The sequence below is a fragment of the Anomaloglossus baeobatrachus genome, chromosome 9 (assembly GCF_048569485.1).
Source record: "Anomaloglossus baeobatrachus isolate aAnoBae1 chromosome 9, aAnoBae1.hap1, whole genome shotgun sequence".
NCBI lineage: Eukaryota > Metazoa > Chordata > Amphibia > Anura > Aromobatidae > Anomaloglossus > Anomaloglossus baeobatrachus.
Genome location: NC_134361.1, coordinates 201,246,641 through 201,267,009, shown reverse-complemented (window position 1 = coordinate 201,267,009; position 20,369 = coordinate 201,246,641). Strand labels below are relative to the sequence as shown.

The 20,369-nt window shown below is 45.5% G+C and overlaps 1 protein-coding gene across 2 annotated transcripts in view; it reads right to left on the bottom strand.

The window, feature by feature from the left end:
* LOC142250678 (uncharacterized) overlaps nucleotides 1–20,369 on the bottom strand; it is a 123,766-nt gene that overhangs the window by 89,697 nt on the left and 13,700 nt on the right. The window contains exons 3-4 of one of the 2 annotated variants that reach the window (XM_075322871.1): nucleotides 18,598–19,320; nucleotides 16,568–16,855 (exon numbers count right to left, since the gene is read on the bottom strand). In XM_075322871.1, coding sequence (XP_075178986.1) covers nucleotides 16,568–16,855; nucleotides 18,598–19,320 — 1,011 coding nt within the window. The remainder of the gene's footprint in view (nucleotides 1–16,567; nucleotides 16,856–18,597; nucleotides 19,321–20,369) is intronic. The other variant, XM_075322872.1, reaches the window with a different exon arrangement.

The window sequence follows — 20,369 nt, the reverse complement described above, 5'->3', positions numbered from 1 at the left end:
GTCCTGGTTCCCTGCTATCCCATAGTCATTGTTACAATGATTTTGGGTGTTAATAGAAGGTATTATACCTGGCACTAAGCCCTGGCTGCATTTTTCATATTTCTATGTAGTTGTCAATGTAAGACATATCCATTGGGAAGCTACAAATAACTCAGAACAGCTGTTGGCTCGTTATTCTGGCACATGTTCATGAGATGTCCCAATGACTACATCTCTAAATCTGTACATATGATGTCCTTTATGGATTTCTTTGCCAGATTTCTTTGTAATATAAGTTTGAATAGGGGAATTGCTTACTTCCATGGGGGAGAGGTTCTTGGGCTCTGGAGTCTTCCTTTTGAGCAAATATTTTTCCTGCAATGCAAAAGAAACCTTCCAGAAACACTGGTATCTAGAAGGTTTTAATGGGGACCTGAAGGAAGTCTTCTGGGAGTCGGGGAGAACAGTTTTTGTTTTCAGGAAAAGTCAGCAAATATAAGTTATTGTGCCTTTAAGGCTGGCTCAGTAAGTAGGACACCGCCTGAGTATTCAGGTAGTTAAACTGTGAACTACTTCCTGGTTCTTGGATACTTAGTACTATGTGACAAACTCTACTTTAATCTATGCCTAAGTCAACTCTATGCTAGCGGAGCATTGAACTCTGTGACAAACCAAGCTCTGCTACCTCTAATAATTCACTGGGAAACTCTATGTACAGATTAGATCTGCTTCACCGTTCTACCTGAGTTAATCCTACTACGTCTCCAAACCAACTCAGCCTTTGAATCTCCTGTATAAAGCGGCTCCGCTTCACCATATTCTTATTGTAGAGCAGGTGTCCCCAATCAGTGGCTTAGGAGCCACATGTGGCTTGTGGGCCCGTGATGTGTGGCTCAAGGCTGTCTTCCAGCTTGGTGTAGAAACATCTGTGAAACAGCTATCAAGAGGAGGTCTCAAGATGGCGACTTTTATCAGTAGCCCCACATAGAAGAGCAGACCCGAATAGGGGTAAGGTAGGAAACCCTAGATCTTGGTATACTGCCTCAATGTGATTTCTGTGGAAAAGATTTCATTATACCGGTAAAGGGGGCTCTGGGTGCCACTGCTGTGAGGAGGCGGGAGTTTGATATGGCTCGCGAATCTCGGTAAGAACTGGATATGGCTCATGAACCTCGCTCAGAGTTGTAAATGGCTTGCGAACCTCGCTCAGAGTTGATTATGGCTCACGAACCTTGGTCAGAGTTGGATATGGCTCACGAACCTCGCTCAGAGTGGGATATGCTACACGAACCTTTGTCAGAGTTGAATATGGCTCTCGAACCTCGCTCAGAGTTGGATATGGCTCATGAGCCTTGGTCAGAGTTGGATATGGCTCACGAACCTTGGTTAGAGTTGGATATGGCTCACGAACCTCGCTCAGAGTTGGATATGGCTCGCAAACTTACTCAGAGTTGAATATGGCTCATGAACCTCACTCAGAGTTGGATATAGCTCACGAACTTCACTGAGAGTTAGATATGGCTCACGAACCTCGCTCAAAGTTGGATGTGGCTCTCAAGGTCAGAAAGGTTGGGGACTCTGTTACACCTGTGACTATAGTCTCAACTCTGCTTCATCTGACCCAATGGTTCCAGTTTGCTCCTCCAGTTGTCACTTTTTCACAACAGTTTCTGTTGTCCCATATGGATCTCCCTTCTGCTCCATAGTCTTCTGTCTTTCGAGGATCCACCTCAAAGCAGGACCCATGCTTCAGGACAAGTCCTGCTATCTACTGAGTCAACAGTAGCCTTAAAAAGTAGCTGCAATTTTAATTTTTCTTTTAATAATCAAAAATGCATGTGAAAATAATCAACTTTGTTATATATCTTAGCAAAAAAATCTGCTTCTTTCTCCTTTTAGTTTTATCTTTCACTCTCAGTTCAGGGGTAAAATTTGTAAACTCTGTATTCAGTGAAGACAGACTTTACAATTACTTAGATGGCAGGTGACAGGTTGGTGCTTTTAAGATTCTATGGAGGAGGAGGGAAGAAGAGGAAGGAGGAGCCAGAGGCAGACACCGAAATTCTGCTGCAAGTTCTCTTGAAATTACGAGGGAGGAGCCAGAGGCAAACACAGACATTCTGCTGCAAATTCTCCTGAAACAATAATTACATTTTAGGAGAAGTGAGGAATACAGAACAAACTATCCGGTATATTACAACATCCAAATTATTGCCCTACATTAAAAGCAAAAATGAGCATTTTTTTTATACCACAGATTTACTGTTTAGGAGAACTTGCAGTAGAATGTCTGTGTCTGCCTATACCTCCTCCCTCTCTGGAGAACTTGCAGCAGAAAGTCTGTGTCTGCCTCTACCTCCCCCTTAGAAAAACTTGCAGCAGAATGTCTGTCTCTGCCTCTAGCTCCTCCCCCTTAGGAGAACGTGCAGCAGAATGACTGTGTCTCCTTCTAGATCCTCCCCCTTAGGAGAACTTGCAGCAGAATGTCTGTATTTGCTTCTAGCGCCTCCCCCTTAGGAGAACTTGCAGTAGAATGTCTGAGTCTGCCTCTAACTCCTCCCCCTTAGAAAAACTTGCAGCAGAATGTCTGTGTCTCCTTCTAGATCCTCCCTGTTAGGAGAACTTGCAGCAGAATGTCTGTCTCCGCCTCTAGCTCCTCCCCCTCCATAGACTCTTGTAGGAACCAACTGTCATCTCCTATCTCAGTAATATGAAAGTTTGTCTTACCTGAAGATACATTTTACAACCTCTTATATAATATAGCAATTTTTAGTGGGGTAGTTACAGATTGCAGGATAGCACCATCCACAGACACTATATAAAGCTATTGAAGAGCAATTGCTCATTTAGACCTTCAGGAGAAAGAGTTTCAAGCTTGAACATCCATCCATCCATCCATCTTGTCTCTCTTTGTAGGATAAGTTTATCCCAATCCCCTCCTCTTTTAGGTCTCAAGACTTTATCAATCCCAACAAACCTCAGTACTCGTGTGTCCCCCCCATGCCTCTCGGTGACGTGTCTAGCCACAGCAGTGTCCCTTTTGTGTGCCACATCACCCAAATGTTCGCCTATCCTCCGTCTAAATTCACGGATGGTTTTCCCGATATATTCGAGGCCACATACACAGTCAATTTTGTAGATGACCCCTGTGTGCGGCAATTGATGAAATGTCGTATTCTATATGCTCCTGAAGGTCTTGGTGACTTGTATAACCGGACATGCAATACATCCTGGACATTTGGAGCATCCCTTTACACCTCTCACCAGCCAGTTATCCTCAATTGAGCGTGTAAAATGGCTGTGGACCAAACGGTCTGCCAAGGATTTACCTTTCCTATAGGTGATTTGTGGTTGCCTCGACAATATCGGGCATAGGTCCTTGTCCATCCTTAGGATGGACCAATGTTTGTCAAAGATTCGGCGTACGCAGTCAGCGTCGTTATCAAAGGTGGTAATGAACCTAGTTGTCCCATCCTGAATATCGGTCTTTTTTTTGGGGATCAAGAGTTCGGGTCTCGGTCTCACCCTTGCCTCCTCATAGGCTCTCTTGATGATATTATTGGGGTACCCCCTTTCCCGGAACTTAACTCCCAGGTCCCTTGCTTGGGCTCGAAAATCTCCCTCCTTGGAGCAGTTTCTTCTGATTCGAAGAAATTGCCCTTTCGGGATCCCCCTTTTGAGATGTTTTGGGTGGCAACTATCCCATCGGAGTAAGGAATTCAATGCAGTAGGTTTATAGTAAGTACAAGTATGGAGGCCTCCTTACAATTGAATTGAGAGAGAAAGAAGCAGAGTTCTCTGATGAGATATGTTACAAAGTGGCTTATTTTCATGTGTACTATTGAGTTACACAGTTATGCTTTAAATTTTGGGGAGCAAATATGATTATTGACATCTGGCTTCTAAGGGTGTACCTACAGTTTAGAGCTATTAATCTCACCCGGAACCTAGTTTCTGATAAGGCTCATCTTCCACTGGAAGATAACAGTATTACAATGACATGTGGTGGAGAAGCATCTGTAAATTCACAGAAAATCCATAAAAATAAGGAAAAAATTTGATTTTCCATGATTTTTGAATAAGTAGCCTAGTAAAGTAAGAATGGCAACCCTCATGTCAAGTGGGGGACCTTACAACGGAGTTTACACCGGGACCCGGTAGCTTCAAGTTAGTGCTCTTCTGGGTTCATATCTGACGAAATCTTCTTGGCTCATCATTTTTTTTGAGTTCCGAGATTTCTCCATGAAAACAGGATGGGCTATATAAGGATTTACTGCAATGTCCTGAAACGGTCCAATTTCCTTTGACCCTGAGGAAGATACAGGAGTACATACTTTTGGATGGACATGAAAGCAAACCGTGGAGATGAAGAGATAGACCGTGCCCTGACCTTTAAACAGTAGAAGTCACATGAGAAATATTAGGACGAATAAAGCCTTCTTCTTGGCTTCTCAAATAAAAGACCTTAAAAAAAACATCAAAAACAATTTACGAAATGGAAAACACACAGGTTTTACATCTTAAAGATCTCCCCGAAAAAGAAAGACAAAGTTCTACTGATTCCGTAAAAAGGAGAAACGTCATATAAAAAGTTGACCTTAATTGTTCTGTCAACGCATCAAAAAAGGGAACAGAATTAATGTCCTAAAATAAAAAGAACCAGGTCTCATATATAAAAAAAACAATGACCCTCCATAAATACATAAATATCTGGGCGGCACATGGCATCCATATGAGCGAGGGACAAACATGAGCAACGACTGGCTTTAATCAAGTTCTTGTCAATCCGGAGATAGCAAAAAATGTGACGGAAAAAGTTTGATGTTTCCAAGCGTGGCACACCATGTATGAGTAATGTAGAAATGTTGATTAATCGGTGGCTTGTGTACAAAGTTCCTTATCGTTGTGGGTCTTTCATACTAGAAGACCCAAGCCTTTGACGTTGGATTTCAGGACTAACATTGATGGTCTATCCTTAGGGTAGGTCATTCATGCTTGATCGGTGAAGGTCTCCCCATCGGAACTCTTGATCATGATGACTGTAGCACATCTGTCACACGGAAACTCAAAACTCGCCGAATGTCATGGCGGCATCAGACGCTGTTCACACTATAGATTCTCATACTCCTGTGGTGGTTGGCACGGGGCAGGCGGCAGGGGAACAACAAGTCAAAGCACAACCTGCTAATAACCCCTCACCTCCACGTTGCCGCACCACACACAGGACAGACTCTGGTACAGTCTCAGGGGACATCCATGCTCTCATCAGGCAATAAAGTGTGGACTCAGGTCTTTCTTAAACAAAGGAGTTTACTTTATTCTTGGAATTCCCGGTAGATCCATCCACACGTAACAAATGCAGTCATCGGTCCTCTGGCACTTGGGCACCGTCTATATTCTAAGGTCCTCTCTTCCCCTCACTCCTCTTCATGGTCACCCGGGGTCCGCTTTCTTGCAGAGATCTCCCCTAAGTGACTGGCTATCCAGACATACCCCCCCTCCAATAACCGTGGGGGGGCACACTGACCTTTTCCAGGGGTTGAGGGTTCCTCCATTTTCCACCAGCAGGCACCAATGCTAAGGCCCCCACTGCCAGACTAAACCCCTCTCTGTAGGGGACACGGTTCCGCCATTCGTCCAGGAACCCGCTCGTCGCAACTGCAGGGGTGACCCTTAGGGTCAGGATCTGTGCTCAGGGACATCTGAACTCCTACATGTTTCAGGTCCCTCTCCTTCTCCTCCTGCCTACCCAGGTGCCAGGGCCTCTACAGAGCAACACTGCTACTTGGTGGCGAAAGCACAAAACAAGACATTTGCAGATAATACACAGGACAGTGGTGGGCCAGGTACGAATGCAGGGATGGGCCCAACCCTTAATCCCCCCTACACGCCACACTATGGGTTCTATTGTGTTTCTTAGTTAAACAGGCAGGCTTGGGCATTGACAAGCTGTGTGCTCTTTAATGGTCAGGCTAGCAATAGCTATCCTCTACTAGCCTGCTGGTTACCTCAGGGATCACATGTTGTTAGAAACCTATCACATTTACTCACCGCCCTTGTAAGGTGGTGGAATCTGTCTTCCCATGCCGACTATAGCTTTTCTGTGTTGGTCTGTATGCTGTTATGTCCCAGTCCTGCTGGTGATTATATTACGTGGTGGTTGTAATGGTTGTGGAATCCTCTTGTCATCTTCTTGTTTCCTCCCTGCTCTTATTTTCCTCCTTACCTCTTATTGTGAGCGTGCTGTGAGATAGAGTTTTGGTTTCCCCTGTTTGTCTATCTCTGGTGGTTTTATCACACGCCTGTCCAGGCTCAGGGAGAGAGGGGGTATAAGATTAGGGCAGGGCAAAGAAGGCGGCTCAAACATCCTCACCTTCAGAGGTAACCCTGAGATAAGGGATAGCTAGGGCCCCCCTATTCCTAGGAGCCCTTGTCCCCTGCTTTCCCTATTCACTGTCACAACATCCCATTTGTTTCTTTAGCCACTGTAGCTTATCAGTATGGCTGTGCCAAGTAATGTACCAACTCCTCCTGTGTTTTGCAGCCATGTTCCGAGCAGGGCTAGACATTGTGTATATTGCTTCTGCACAAAGTTGGAAGCCTATGTTTGAAACATGTTGGGCTTCTCCCAAGTAATCATCTAAGGTGACCTTAGAAAGGTTTCCAGATGTTCTTCTCCTTATTTCTATACTCGTTATTATCCATTTTATGGTCAGATGTTGGGTCATGATGCAATGGTCGGCTTGAACAAGGTCTGGAAGAGCAGAGGCATCACCCTCCCAACCAAATCTAGATTGGTCAACGCAATTGTCAGCCTAATTGCAACAAACGGATGCGAGACCTGGAAACTCAAGAAGGAAGAAAATTGAAAATTTGGATGTTGGTGTTGGAAGAGCCTTCTACAGATTCCTTGGACAGTGTGGATCACCAAGAGAGATGTCTTGGACCAAGTCAAACCAAAACTGTCGCTTGAAGCTAAGATAACAAAGCAAAAATTAGCTTATTTTGGCCTCATTATGCGGAATCTGTTGTAGGAGAAATATGTTATGCTTGGATTGGTCAGTGGTGGAAGAAGAAGAAGACTGGATCAAAACCATCAAGAGCATGTTACATCACCGCAGAAGTCTGCTCCAGTGACTTCTGCTCCGATCACCAGGCGACGCCATGTTCCTGCCGTGGATGGTGCTGGTGATGGGAGAGGAGTCGATGCCAGCGGCACCGGTGGGCGCAGGCTCCGATCATCCACTGGGCTGGGTTATCTTGGGATCTGCAGTACCACTGGCTGACTGTGGGTGGCGTGTGTCTTCCAGCTAAAGTTGCCAGCGTTCAGCTACAGCCAATGGGAAGACACCACACCCTTCTTAATTCCCCTCCTGTCTGCTGACCTCTGCCAGAGATAGTTCTGATTTCCTGGCTCCTGCTCCGCCCTATTCTGTTTTGTGATTCCTGTGTGCTGACTTCTGCTTGTTTTCTGACTACCCTTCTGCCTGCTGTTTTTGTACCTCGCTGCCCGATCCGGATTTGACCTCTGCTCCGTTTTCTGATTACGTCCTTGTCCCTGTTCTGCTATTCCTGGTTTGACACTGCCTGACGACTACTCTCATCGCACTGCAGCCTTTCACAGGTAGTGATCTCCAGGGCCCTGTGTAATTCCAAATCTCTGTATAGGGGTTAAAGGGTTTCAGGGTTCTGGGGGTCCTGCTTGGTGAGTGGCTTCCCTCTATTCTGTCCATTACATCCCCCCTGAGTCTGTTGATCCAGGCAGGCGTTACAGAGCAACATGGGATTGACCATTGGTGAACTGAAAGAAACATTTGTCACGGGTGTGTCACGGGTGACAGACAGTCATGTGGTTTCTGGCAATAGAAGGTCACAGCGTTTGGCTGCGCAGAATGCTCCCTTACTATCCATTGTTCCTGCTGTCAGTATTCACTGGTATAGGTAGCTTTCCTGCTGATTCATCTCTCCCTTTTGGACCCAGCAGGAGCTCGCCTTCCACCCAGCTGCTGATCATCAGCATTCTCTTGGTGCTTATATACCCCTTTCTTCCTTGGACCGGTGCTGGTGATATTTTCAGTTCATTCAAGCCTTGGTTGCACGTAGGTGGCTTGTAGTCCTCTGTGGTATTGATGTTGTAAATTCTGCTGAACTTCTACCTCTGTCATCTGTGGATAAGTAGTTCATGCATTTCCCCCCCTGTGTCCTCCTTGTGTCATCTATAGTGTTTAGTAGAGTTGACGAAGAGCTCATCCCATCTGTTCCCTATTTAGGGCCCAGCACTAGGGATACCTAGGGTCAGGTATCTGGCTCGGCACATAGGTGCGGACCTATCTAAAGTGGCGAGGGACCCCAGGGACCAGCTGTGGGTTTGGTCAGGGGTCACCATCTTCCCCTTCCCTAAACACAGGGTTTCCCTTCCCTTTTGCCGCCGTTCGTTTGGGACTTCCCCGTACCTAGCTTGACAACAATGTGGGATAGAACTTCCTGGCAAGCGACGATCCATAGAAAGACCAAGAGTCATACTCAACTGAGTGTCTGAGAGGGTTTTGAAGAACGCATCGTGCATCCAATTGAGGACCTCCATGGGACCTTCTTATCTTTCCTATTCTCATCTCAAAATAACTTAGAAATAAGAAAAATATTTTTTTTTGATTGGGGGATTTCAGGGGTTTGATAAAAAAATAATCGAAATACCCCATACAAATGGAGGCATTTGACTACGATAGGTTCTTCTGTGGCCACCTTTAGAAGTGAAGAAGATGAAAAGGTGGAGTAGAAAGATCAGGAGGGTATTTTTCCCCTATCATAAAGAGCCTCCATCTGCGCCTGGTCCGAGCGCAACATCGCCAGACACCCATGCTCCCAGGCTCCAGCGGGGGCACCCTTCTCCTCACCTGCCTCCTGGTCCCATGTGCTCCATGCCCGGTTCCAGTGCAGCATCCCCGCCCGCCCCTGCTCCCAGACCCTGATGGGGGCGCCCTTCTCCTCTCCTAATCCATGTGCTCCGTGCCTGTCCCAAGCTCTGCTGCAGCCTCCTCCCACTTCAAGACCACATGCAGGCATTCTGAAAGTGCCCATAGGGTGCACGTGTGGCCACACCCCCTTTCTTAAAGGGCCAGCATCTCATTACCCGGAAGTGTTTCTGGAAATCAGCTCAACCTGGAAAATATTTAAGATCACCTCCCTTTTGAGGAGGTGCCTGAGCAACGTTGTCTTCCAATTAGTGCATTGCTAGTTCTCAGATCTCATTACGCTACTGTGTCTAGTTCTGCTAATTGTGTCCTAGTACCAGTTTTGTGTTCCTAACCTATGTCTCGTCCTAGAGCCTGTTCTCTACCACCACCTGCGTGCCACCACATCTGAGCCACCACCTCTGTGCTGCTATGTCTGAGCCACCACCTCTGTGCTGCTATGTCTGAGCCACCACCTCCGTGCTGCTATGTCTGAGCCACCACCGCCGTGCTGCTATGTCTGAGCCACCACCTCTGTGCTGCTATGTCTGAGCCACCACCTCTGTGCTGCTATGTCTGAGCCACCACCTCCGTGCTGCTATGTCTGAGCCACCACCTCTGTGCTGCCACATCTGAGAAACCACCTCCGTGTTGCCACATCTGAGCAACCACCTCCATGCTGCCATGTCTGAGCCACCACCTCCATGCTGCCACATCTGAGCTACCACCTGTGTGCTGCCACGTCTGAGCCACCACCTCCATGCTGCCACATCTGAGCTACCACCTCCGTGCTGCCATGTCTGAGCTACCACCTCCATGCTGCCATATCTGAGCTACCACCTCTGTGCTGCTATGTCTGAGCCACCACCTCCGTGCTGCTATGTCTGAGCCACCACCTCTGTGCTGCCACATCTGAGCAACCACCTCCGTGCTGCCATGTCTGAGCCACCACCTCCATGCTGCCACATCTGAGCTACCACCTGTGTGCTGCCACGTCTGAGCCACCACCTCCATGCTGCCACATCTGAGCTACCACCTCCATGCTCCCACATCTGAGCTACCAGCTCCATGCTGCCACGTCTGAGCTACCACCTCCATGCTGCCACATCTGAGCTACCACCTCCATGCTGCCACGTCTGAGCCACCACCTCCATGCTGCCACATCTGAGCTACCACCTCCATGCTGCCACGTCTGAGCTACCACCTCCATGCTGCCACATCTGAGCTACCACCTCCATGCTGCCACGTCTGAGCCACCACCTCCATGCTGCCACATCTGAGCTACCACCTCCATGCTGCCACATCTGAGCTACCACCTCCATGCTGCCACATCTGAGCCACCACCTCCATGCTGCCACATCTGAGCTACCACCTCCATGCTGCCACATCTGAGCTACCACCTCCATGCTGCCACGTCTGAGCCACCACCTCCATGCTGCCACATCTGAGCTACCACCTCCATGCTGCCACATCTGAGCCACCACCTCCATGCTGCCACATCTGAGCTACCACCTCCGTGCTGCCAAGTCCAAGTTACCATCTCCATGCTGCCACGTCTGAGCCACCACCTCCATGCTGCCACATCTGAGCTACCACCTCCATGCTGCCACGTCTGAGCTACCACCTCCATGCTGCCACATCTGAGCTACCACCTCCATGCTGCCACGTCTGAGCCACCACCTCCATGCTGCCACATCTGAGCTACCACCTCCATGCTGCCACATCTGAGCTACCACCTCCATGCTGCCACGTCTGAGCCACCACCTCCATGCTGCCACATCTGAGCTACCACCTCCATGCTGCCACATCTGAGCCACCACCTCCATGCTGCCACATCTGAGCTACCACCTCCATGCTGCCACATCTGAGCTACCACCTCCATGCTGCCACGTCTGAGCCACCACCTCCATGCTGCCACATCTGAGCTACCACCTCCATGCTGCCACATCTGAGCCACCACCTCCATGCTGCCACATCTGAGCTACCACCTCCGTGCTGCCAAGTCCAAGTTACCATCTCCATGCTGCCACATCCGAGCACACCAACACCGGATATTAAGAGACTATACCCATCTATAAGAGCCGATCACCACTGGTTCCTGGCAGTCATGCATTTAGCCCCCCCGGTTGCTGCGCCAGACAGCCCCTGTATAGGGGTTCGCTACTGGTTGCTCCTTCAGGGGAGTCCAGTGTATGGCCCAGTGGGTCCACTCCCGGACGCTCGGCGCCCATCGGTGACCGTAAAACCATCTTTCAACATTACCAAAAATATGTCTTCCTTTTAACCAAAAACTGCGTTGACCGGCAGGGGGGTGTTGGGTTTCCCCTAAATCCTTTTTTGTACTTCTGTCATTTGCTATATTGAAAAATAAATAATACATTATAGATACAGGAGAAAGTTGACGGTAGTCATCCAAATGCCAGATGTACATCTGGAATAGACAATATGGTTTGCAAAAAATGTCCCCTTTTTGATGTGTTGTTGACCGCAGCAGAGCTCCGCTCCAGGGCAGTCGTGCCTGATGCTCCACACCTTGGGCCGGATCTTCGGGTTCTTCGTGTTCTTATGTGCTGCGTCATATGATGTATGTTTAGTTTATTGCTTCTATTTATCAGGATTGGGAAGTTTCTGCTTTAGCTAAAGCCACTTTTTCTGCACGTGGTCAGATAATTAAATGATCCCAGATGTGAGGAAGTAGATCTCGTGGAAAGCTTCTCCCTCACTTCTACCTTGTGACTATATGGAGACATAAATATTTCCGACTCTGCTCCATCATTGCAGATGGAGAAACATAAACAGCTTAGCATCGATTTAGCAAGTCCGTAACAACATCAATACTACAACTGATGCCATCCTGTTCCAAGCATGGCAGCTGTTTTTCTGATGCCTGGGCACTTCAACTACAGCAAAACATGACTTAAAGTGTTTTTTGACATCTAAATAAATAGATGTTGTTGGATAGAGCTTGTAAATACGAGCAATTTTGCAATTTACTGCTTGTTAAAATTTTCAACCGCCCTTGAGATATTAACACTTTTCTTTTGTTTACAACTCGTTGTCTTGGAAACCGACCATCAATGCTAGACAGCACATCATGCACAATGCTTACAAATTCTTGTCTACTTAGCTTGTAAGCGCTGGTTTGAAGGTGGCCAGGATCGCAGGAGTGACCTGTTACCTTCTAAGCTTCTGTCTTGTGCTTAGAAGCTAGACAGCATTGGTGGTTGGTCGCCAAGGCAACCAGATGTAAACAAAATAAAAGTGATAATATCTCAAGAACGGCTCCAAATTTTAACAAGCAGTAAATCGCAAACCTGCTTATTTTTACAAGCCCTATCCAACAATATTAATCTATGAAAATGATAATATACCCTTTAAGGAAACATAAGTGAAGTGTATAAAAATTCAAGCAAAGCAGAGTATTTCAGGTCAGCGCAAAAGAGGGCATATTTGAAAAGGGAATTCATTTCTTTTTGAATTTCTGTCACGGCAGGGGAGAGGCTATACCAGCCGTATAGGACAACACACAGGAAGGGGGAGGAATGCGCTATTGCTAGGGAAAGGGTGAAGTGGTGACCCCTGACTACGACCTGCAGCTCACCCTCACTGCCCTCATTGACCCTATACAGGCTCCGGACCTGAAGCTGGAATAATTGGGGCCCTGTCTTACACTGGTAAATGGGCATTAAGTAAGGATGGAGGGTATGAGCACTAAGTCAACACAACTAACAGTGAAGGAAGACACAAGGGAACAAGACAGGGGAAACACAACTGCAATCAGCAGAGCCCTGGTAGATAGCAAAAGTCAAACACTTATCTGAGCTGCAGCAACCACAGAAGTCTGGAGCAACAGAAGATGACCTCAGTCAGGAGCAAACTATAAACAGAACCCATAGTACCCCAGGGTGAGGTTTATAAAGGAAGTCAGAGGCTGGAAATGTGAGGAAAAACTGACAGTTTCCCAGGGTCATAATGTACATTGCTGCAGAAACAGAAATCTGTCAGATAACAACACGTGCTGCCAATCTCTGGGATTTTCTAGTACTCGCTGCCACTGGACTGTCAGCCGGCTGTGACACATCCGTGACAGGCCGTGACACTAATCATGTATTATTTAGGAAAAATGTGGCTGATGTATATGGTTTGTAATATTATATAACATGTTACTAACCGGTGCCAGCACGGGTGCCGGCTTTTGGTTTCTTTCCCAAGGCCCAGCTCCCTTTTGCAGGTCTGTGCCAGGTCACTGAGATAATCTGGCAACCTGCTTTGACTCAGACGCCCATGTACATTATAACACATGGAGGACTATGGGGCTGCATTATACTATATGGAGGCCTATGGGTGTGCACTATGGGAGGTGCAATATAATAATTGAAGGACTATGGGGTGCATTCTAATATATGAAGGGTTATGTGAGACCCATTATATTATATGGAAGGCTATATGGGGGCCATTATTGTATTTGGAGAGCTATATAAAAGGGCATGGGATGGGAAAGTTTTGTGCTTAGGGAAAGAGGCTTTTTCCCTCCTCACCCAGCTTTGCCATGCTCTGCTATACATCTTTCCCTCAACACACAGCTTTCCCATGCTCTGATATCATGGGAAAGCTGGGTGCTGAGGGAAAGATGTATAGCAAAGCATGAGGAAGGTGCGTGCTAAGGACAAGATAGATATCAGAACATAGGAAAGCTGAGTGCTGATAGAAAGAAGGATTTCAGATCATGGGAAACATGGGTGCTGAGGGAAAGAGCCAAGTTTCATATCATTGGAAAGCTGGGTGCTGAGGGAAAGATGTATATCAGAGCATTGGAAAGCTGTGTGCTGAGGGAAAGATGTATATCAGAGCATGGGAAAGCTGGGTGCTGAGGGAAAGATGTATATAAGAGCATGGGAAAGCTGCGTGCTGAGGGAAAGATGTATATCAGAGCATGGGAAAGCTGTGTGCTGAGGGAAAGATGTATATCAGAGCATGGGAAAGCTGGGTGCTGAGGGAAAGATGTATATCAGAGCATGGGAAAGCTGGGTGCTGAGGGAAAGATGTATATCAGAGCATGGGAAAGCTGGGTGCTGAGGGAAAGATGTATATCAGAGTATGGGAAAGCTGCGTGCTGAGGGAAAGATGTATATCAGAGCATGGGAAAGCTGGGTGCTGAGGGAAAGATGTATATCAGAGCATGGGAAAGCTGGGTGCTGAAGGAAAGATGTATAGTAGAGCATGGGAAAGCTGGATGCTGAGGGAAAGATGTATATCAGAGCATGGGAAAGCTGGGTGCTGAGGGAAAGATGTATATCAGAGCATGGGAAAGCTGGGTGCTGAGGGAAAGATGTATATCAGAGCATGGGAAAGCTGGGTGCTGAGGGAAAGATGTATAGTAAAGCATGGGAAAGCTGGGTGCTGAGGGAAAGATGTATAGCAGAGCATGGGGAAAGTAAGTGCTGAGGACAAGATAGATATCAGAACATAGGAAAGCTGGGTGCTGATAGGAAAAGGGATTTCAGATTATGGGAAGCCTGGGTGCTGAGGGGAAAGAGAAAAGTGTCAGCGACACTATCCCGTACCCTGAGTGTCGGCGTCTTTATCCCGTACCCCGAGTGTCAGTGTAATTATCCTATACCTCGAGTGTCAGTGTACGGTTGGGGGGGCCCAGGTCGAAACATTGCACCGGGGCCTGTCAAACTCCAGTTACGCCACTGGTCACGTCACTCACCAGAAAGAGCGCTTCGACACAGCTGGAACAGCGCTACTTTGGGAAGTGATTTGTAAACTGTTTTTTTCATTAATTAAGGTCCTGAATTGATAAAGCTGAGGTTGTCTAGACGTGGACAACCCCTTTAAGGGTCAAACAAAATGCGCAAAATACTGGACATACGACCAGCAAAGGAATAAATTAAACTTTTTTTTATCAATTTTTCAGGTATAAAGTTTCCAAAAACCTCAGCCTGCACATATTGTATTTCTTCCAAAATTAGTTTCAGGAATTAATTTATTGGGTGAGAAATGTGTGCCTCCTTCCAGCTCCGGCTCCTGCCATAAACCGTCAGTGACTGCGGCGGTATACACGAGTAATAACAGGGGTTATTACGTGTTTTATATGGCGATATGGTTATAGTTATACCGCGGCTATATATGCTGTGCAATCACTTTTTTTTTCCGGGAAAAAAAAATATTGGGAATGGTTACATCCTATAAAGTGAAGCTGTTATCAAAAAATTATAATGTTTAAATCAGATTTTTGTCTAAAATTCCTTTTTTGGGGGGAGGATATTTTTTTTCCCCTATATTACAATCAGTATTAAATATATATACATATATATATATATATATATATATATATATATATATATATAAAAATATATATATATATATAAACAGAAATATTGTAATTCCATCATTGGCCACTGGGGCTTTTCTACACTCTAATTTCCTGTTTCAGAAAAATCAACACACGCACATTAGGAGCAAAGATCAGACTCCGCCCTATCTATTGTATTGAAGCATCTAATGAGCGGGTGCAAAGGGAGGACTGGCTACAACAGTCCCTAAAATGAAGAATGTCATGTATTTACAATGAAATCCAGACTGTCATCACAGTAAACACTTATTTTAAGCAGTTATCCACCTTTTTTTTTTTTGCTTTACAAAGTCATGTATTTGGGATTAAAAAATATTTTTTTCAATTGGGTTTCATTAAAAAAATGTGCATTGTTTGGTTTTTAGATGCTCTGGTTTCCAGTATATGCTACCCGTCTGTCCCACGGAGGATTTTACAAACTTCACTGACAGTCATTGCGGCATCGGTGTCTGTTCAGACTACAGAGTCTGACACTCCGCCCAATAACTTCTCTGGTGTCTGTGATCAACGCAGGCAGACTCGGGCATCGACCTATAGAGTGGTAGTTCATAGACAAGCTAGCAAGAGTTAATCTCTGCTACTCTGCTTGTTAGTCCCCTTTGATCACATGTTATGCGGGAGCCAATCACATCTGCTCCCTTCCTCTATATGCTGACCAGATCCTTCTTGCTATAGTTTATCTTAGCCTGTCTGGTGAGGTGTTGTGATCCAGACTAACTGATGGTTGTTATGCTTTTTACTAAGTGTGGTTGTAGAGTTAACCCTTGCTGTTTTTTTTTTCTTCCTTCCTGCTCTTGCTTTTCTCCATTATCTATTCCTGTGTGTTTGCAGTGTGTCAAAGTTTTGGTTTTCCGTTGTCTATCTTTATCTCTGTTTTATTCTCACATCTGCCCCTTTTTTACCTAATGGTCAGGAGCTTAGCCAGGCACAGGACTCAGGTATCTCCACCATCAAGAGTAACCCTACTGTTAGAGATAGCCTATGGACAGCATAGGAGCCTCGTTCTCCTACAGTCACACCTTCATATGGTCTGTGGTCAACTAAAAAGAGCTCAGAAAAAAACAGAATTACAAACTCCTTATTAGACTGTCATAGCAGGCTCACTGACAGATTCTCAGTTAACTCATCCTGCAGCCAGCAAAAAGACAGAGGCTATAGACGTCTAAAAAAATAGCACAAAACTCTTAAAAATTATTGTAGCAAAGAGGGGGAAATTATTATTACAATAAACCCCCCCCCCCCCTCCCACATATAAGCAAAATTGTAGCATTTTTCCTACCGGCCAAATAGAGAGTCTTCAACCCCGGGTCAGTCATGAGAGGCAGATAGGTCATCTTTGTGTTGGCACAGGCAATGGTGAATTCGGAGAGGAGACAGCCGCTAGGCAAGGAGGGAATGTGAGGTAGTGTTGGTCGAATCCATGATGGCGCACTGGGCATGGTTGGAGTTGATGGTAGTAACTTTGTGTCCTCCTGCTTGGCTTTAGTTTCCACATTTGGCATCTTTGGTTTCTTCGCGCTCGAGATTTGTGTTACCTCTTTTTTTATTGTTTTGTCTCTTGGTTTTACTGAGGATATAAGAAAGAATTATGGGGTTAGAATAATTCTGATCTATTATATAAACTATCACCACAATATGTCTGAGGGGGGCGCTATAGAATTATATATATCTATATATATATATTTATATATATATATATCTATATATATATATATATTTTTATATATATATATATATATATATATATATATATATATATATATATAGATATATAGTTATTTATGTCTATGGTGACACTGTTCATTACATTGTTATACAGTGCCCAATTCATCACACAACGGATACCCTGGTCGCCTGAGGTCCATTGGTTTCCTTTGTGGGATCCATTATTTTGTGTATTCGCAGCACTATTCTTGCTGTTAAGTTTGACCCAATGCCATCAGAACAAAAAAAGACCCTAAAAAATGTTTGTTCTGATTTTGCCTTTGTTATACCATCTACTTTTCTGCCCCCTATGTCTTTTATTTGTTTTTTTAAAATTCGGCATGTGGAAGTGCTAATTTTTATGGTCTTTACAAAGGAAAAGTGGCATACATGCTCCTCAGGGGCGTGTCTTTAGGCTCTTCTGCATTGTAAGCCACACCCCCTTGTAAAAAAAATCCATAAAAATTAGCACTGAGTAAAAAGGCTCATATCTATGGAACCAAAAATAAAACCGGAATACTCATGGGAGCAGTGGAAACAAAATAAGATTAGAAACTGCCCACTTTTGATCCTCTTTATGCTAACGGGGCAAAGCTACCATACCAGACACAAGCTATGGACAAGACTATACAGTATCTGCCAAAAAACATAGACTTTGCTTCGAATCCTGAACAAAACTTTTAACACTAGAAGTCCCAGAGAGGGGTCATTTAACATGTCTACCATTGGAACCAACAGACGAGTCGAATGACCTGAAGGATTTTAGCTAACATCCTATAATCACCGTCTTTTGTTCTGTAATTAAGGCCATTACTGTCGCACCACAGGAGGTTGTTGTTTTCCATTGAGTTTAGCCATTTAGTTTCTAGTTAGTTCTATTCAGTTTGGACTAAGGGTCATTTGACCCTCTTTTGGGACTTCAGGGGGGGAGCTCGAAATTTCAGGGGCTTCTAGTGTTAAAGGGAACCTGTCATTAGGATTAAACCCGCCCCTATCTTCCCCCAAACTATTTTTATGAGCATGTAGCTCTTTCAAAGACAAGTCCAGCCATCCCTTCACATGGCCGATCCCTTCCTCTGTTACTTAGAAATCAAAGTTTGACTTGATATGCAAATGAAGCTGAAGAGCTATGATAGATCTGAAACCTCCGTCACTCCAGCTCTATACACCACTAAGCGCCGCCTCCTTCTGCTTGACTGACGTCTCCTTTGCCTGAAGTCACACAGCATAGAGGCCGTCAATCAAACAAATGAGTCTGAAGAGCTATGGTAGATATGAAGCCTCCGTCACTCCAGCTCTATCTCCGCCCAATGGCGCCTCCTCCTCCTGTTTGATGGATAGTCTCTATGCTGTGTAACTTCAGGCAAAGTTACACAGCATAAAGGCTGTCCATCAAACAGGAGGAGGAGGCGCCATTGGACGGAGATAGAGCTGAAGTGACGGAGGCTTCATATCTACCTTAGTCCTTTAATTAAAACACTTATTTCTCAGAAACCGAAGACCGGACTTGCAATGTAAACATATTTGTGGACTTGTCCTTGAAAGAGCTACATGCACATAAATAAATACCAATGACCACCACTCATGGTTGGTATCATATCTAACCCTCTGTTGGCTGTTTCTTTTGAGGGGTCTTCAAACCTTCTACATCAGAATTTTTCTCCCCATTTGCCTCTTTCTTTGGATTAGGAAGCGTCACTCCTTTCTTTTGGACATTGGTTTCTTGTTTTCTATTATTTATTTCCTTTTTGGTTATAGATTTCCACTGGGTGACATCAGCCGACCGGTTTACTGATGGCGTCTTCTTCGATTTTGGTGGCTTTACGGTCACAGTGTTAATATTCGTTGTTGTGTTAGGTCCTAGGGTCGGTCGGGATGTTATCTTTGTAGGATCTCCTAGGGCCGGTCGGGACGTTATCTTTGTAGGATCTCCTAGGGCCGGTCGGGACGTTATCTTTGTAGGATCTCCTAGGGCCGGTCGGGACGTTATCTTTGTAGGATCTCCTAGGGCCGGTCGGGACGTTATCTTTGTAGGATCTCCTAGGGCCGGTCGGGACGTTATCTTTGTAGGATCTCCTAGGGCCAGTCGGGACGTTATCTTTGTAGGATCTCCTAGGGCCGGTCGGGACGTTATCTTTGTAGGATCTCCTAGGGCCGGTCGGGACGTTATCTTTGTAGGATCTCCTAGGGCCGGTTGGGACATTATCTTTGTAGGATCTCCTTTGACCTTGATCTGCTTTGTGTCCTTCTTAACCTCCTTGTGTTTTTGAGTTGTTACTTTTCTTTGGTTGAGCGTTGGTGCTGACACAAGTGGAACGTGAGTAGTTTCTGCAAGGTACAATATCTAGATTACAGGATAGCTGTGATATATTTAGGTACAACAATTACTGTCATAATATTCATAGGTGTGAAGGAAGACATGCCAATGACCGTTAGTGACCTAGAAAGCAATGTCACCCACTGAATGGTCTTAGGATGTCATTATACTGACACATAGGTTCTTCTCTTCTGCAAACCCTTTCAATCCTCTAGTCATGACCCATAAAATTGGCAAATTATGGCTGAATTTAGTTGACCATAGGGTCCTTTCCTCTCGGATATACCTCAGGAACACACACACCTTCCTTGCTTATCTACCCAGATGTTTGTACAGTATTGTGGGTTCTTTCCGTAGCATGTTGATCTGGAGATTCTTGGGCCCCTGTTCTATATCCTGTCATGTATTGAGCAACCTAGACCCATAAAAGAGTCAAACAGTCCCTAGGGGTGTACGAACCATAGACATATTATCATACAACCTATTAGTCTGTATTAGGGGTCATAATTCAGAGGGAGAACTTACTCCTTTTCTTATGGACATTTTAAGTCAAGAATGGCCCCCTTCTTCATAGTCATTTCCAAAACCATAAAGGAAAAACCGATGCAACTCATGGAGCCACCTGGGCTCTATGATAAACAATGTCTTTTGTGTGTATGTATATATATATATATATATATATATATTTCCTTGTTGCAGACCATGACAGAGGGTGACTGTCTCGATTGTGTCACGGCCTGTCACGGAGGTGTCATGGCAGGCTGACAACCCAGTGGCAGCAAGTGTTAGAAAATTCCAGAGATTGGGAGCACGGGTTGTTATCTGACAGTTCCCTGTATCTGCAGCAGCAGTCTCTATGACCCTGGGAAACAGTCAGATTTTCCTCTCAGTTGCCAGCCTCTGATGTCCTTTACAAACCTCACCCTGGAGTTGTTTGGGTGTCGTTTATAGTTGTTCTTGGCTGTGATCTGCAGCAGTTGTCTCCTGTTGTTGCTGCTCCTAAGATAAGTGCTTGACTATGGCTATTTACCTGGGCTCAGGTGGTAGAATTTGTATTTCC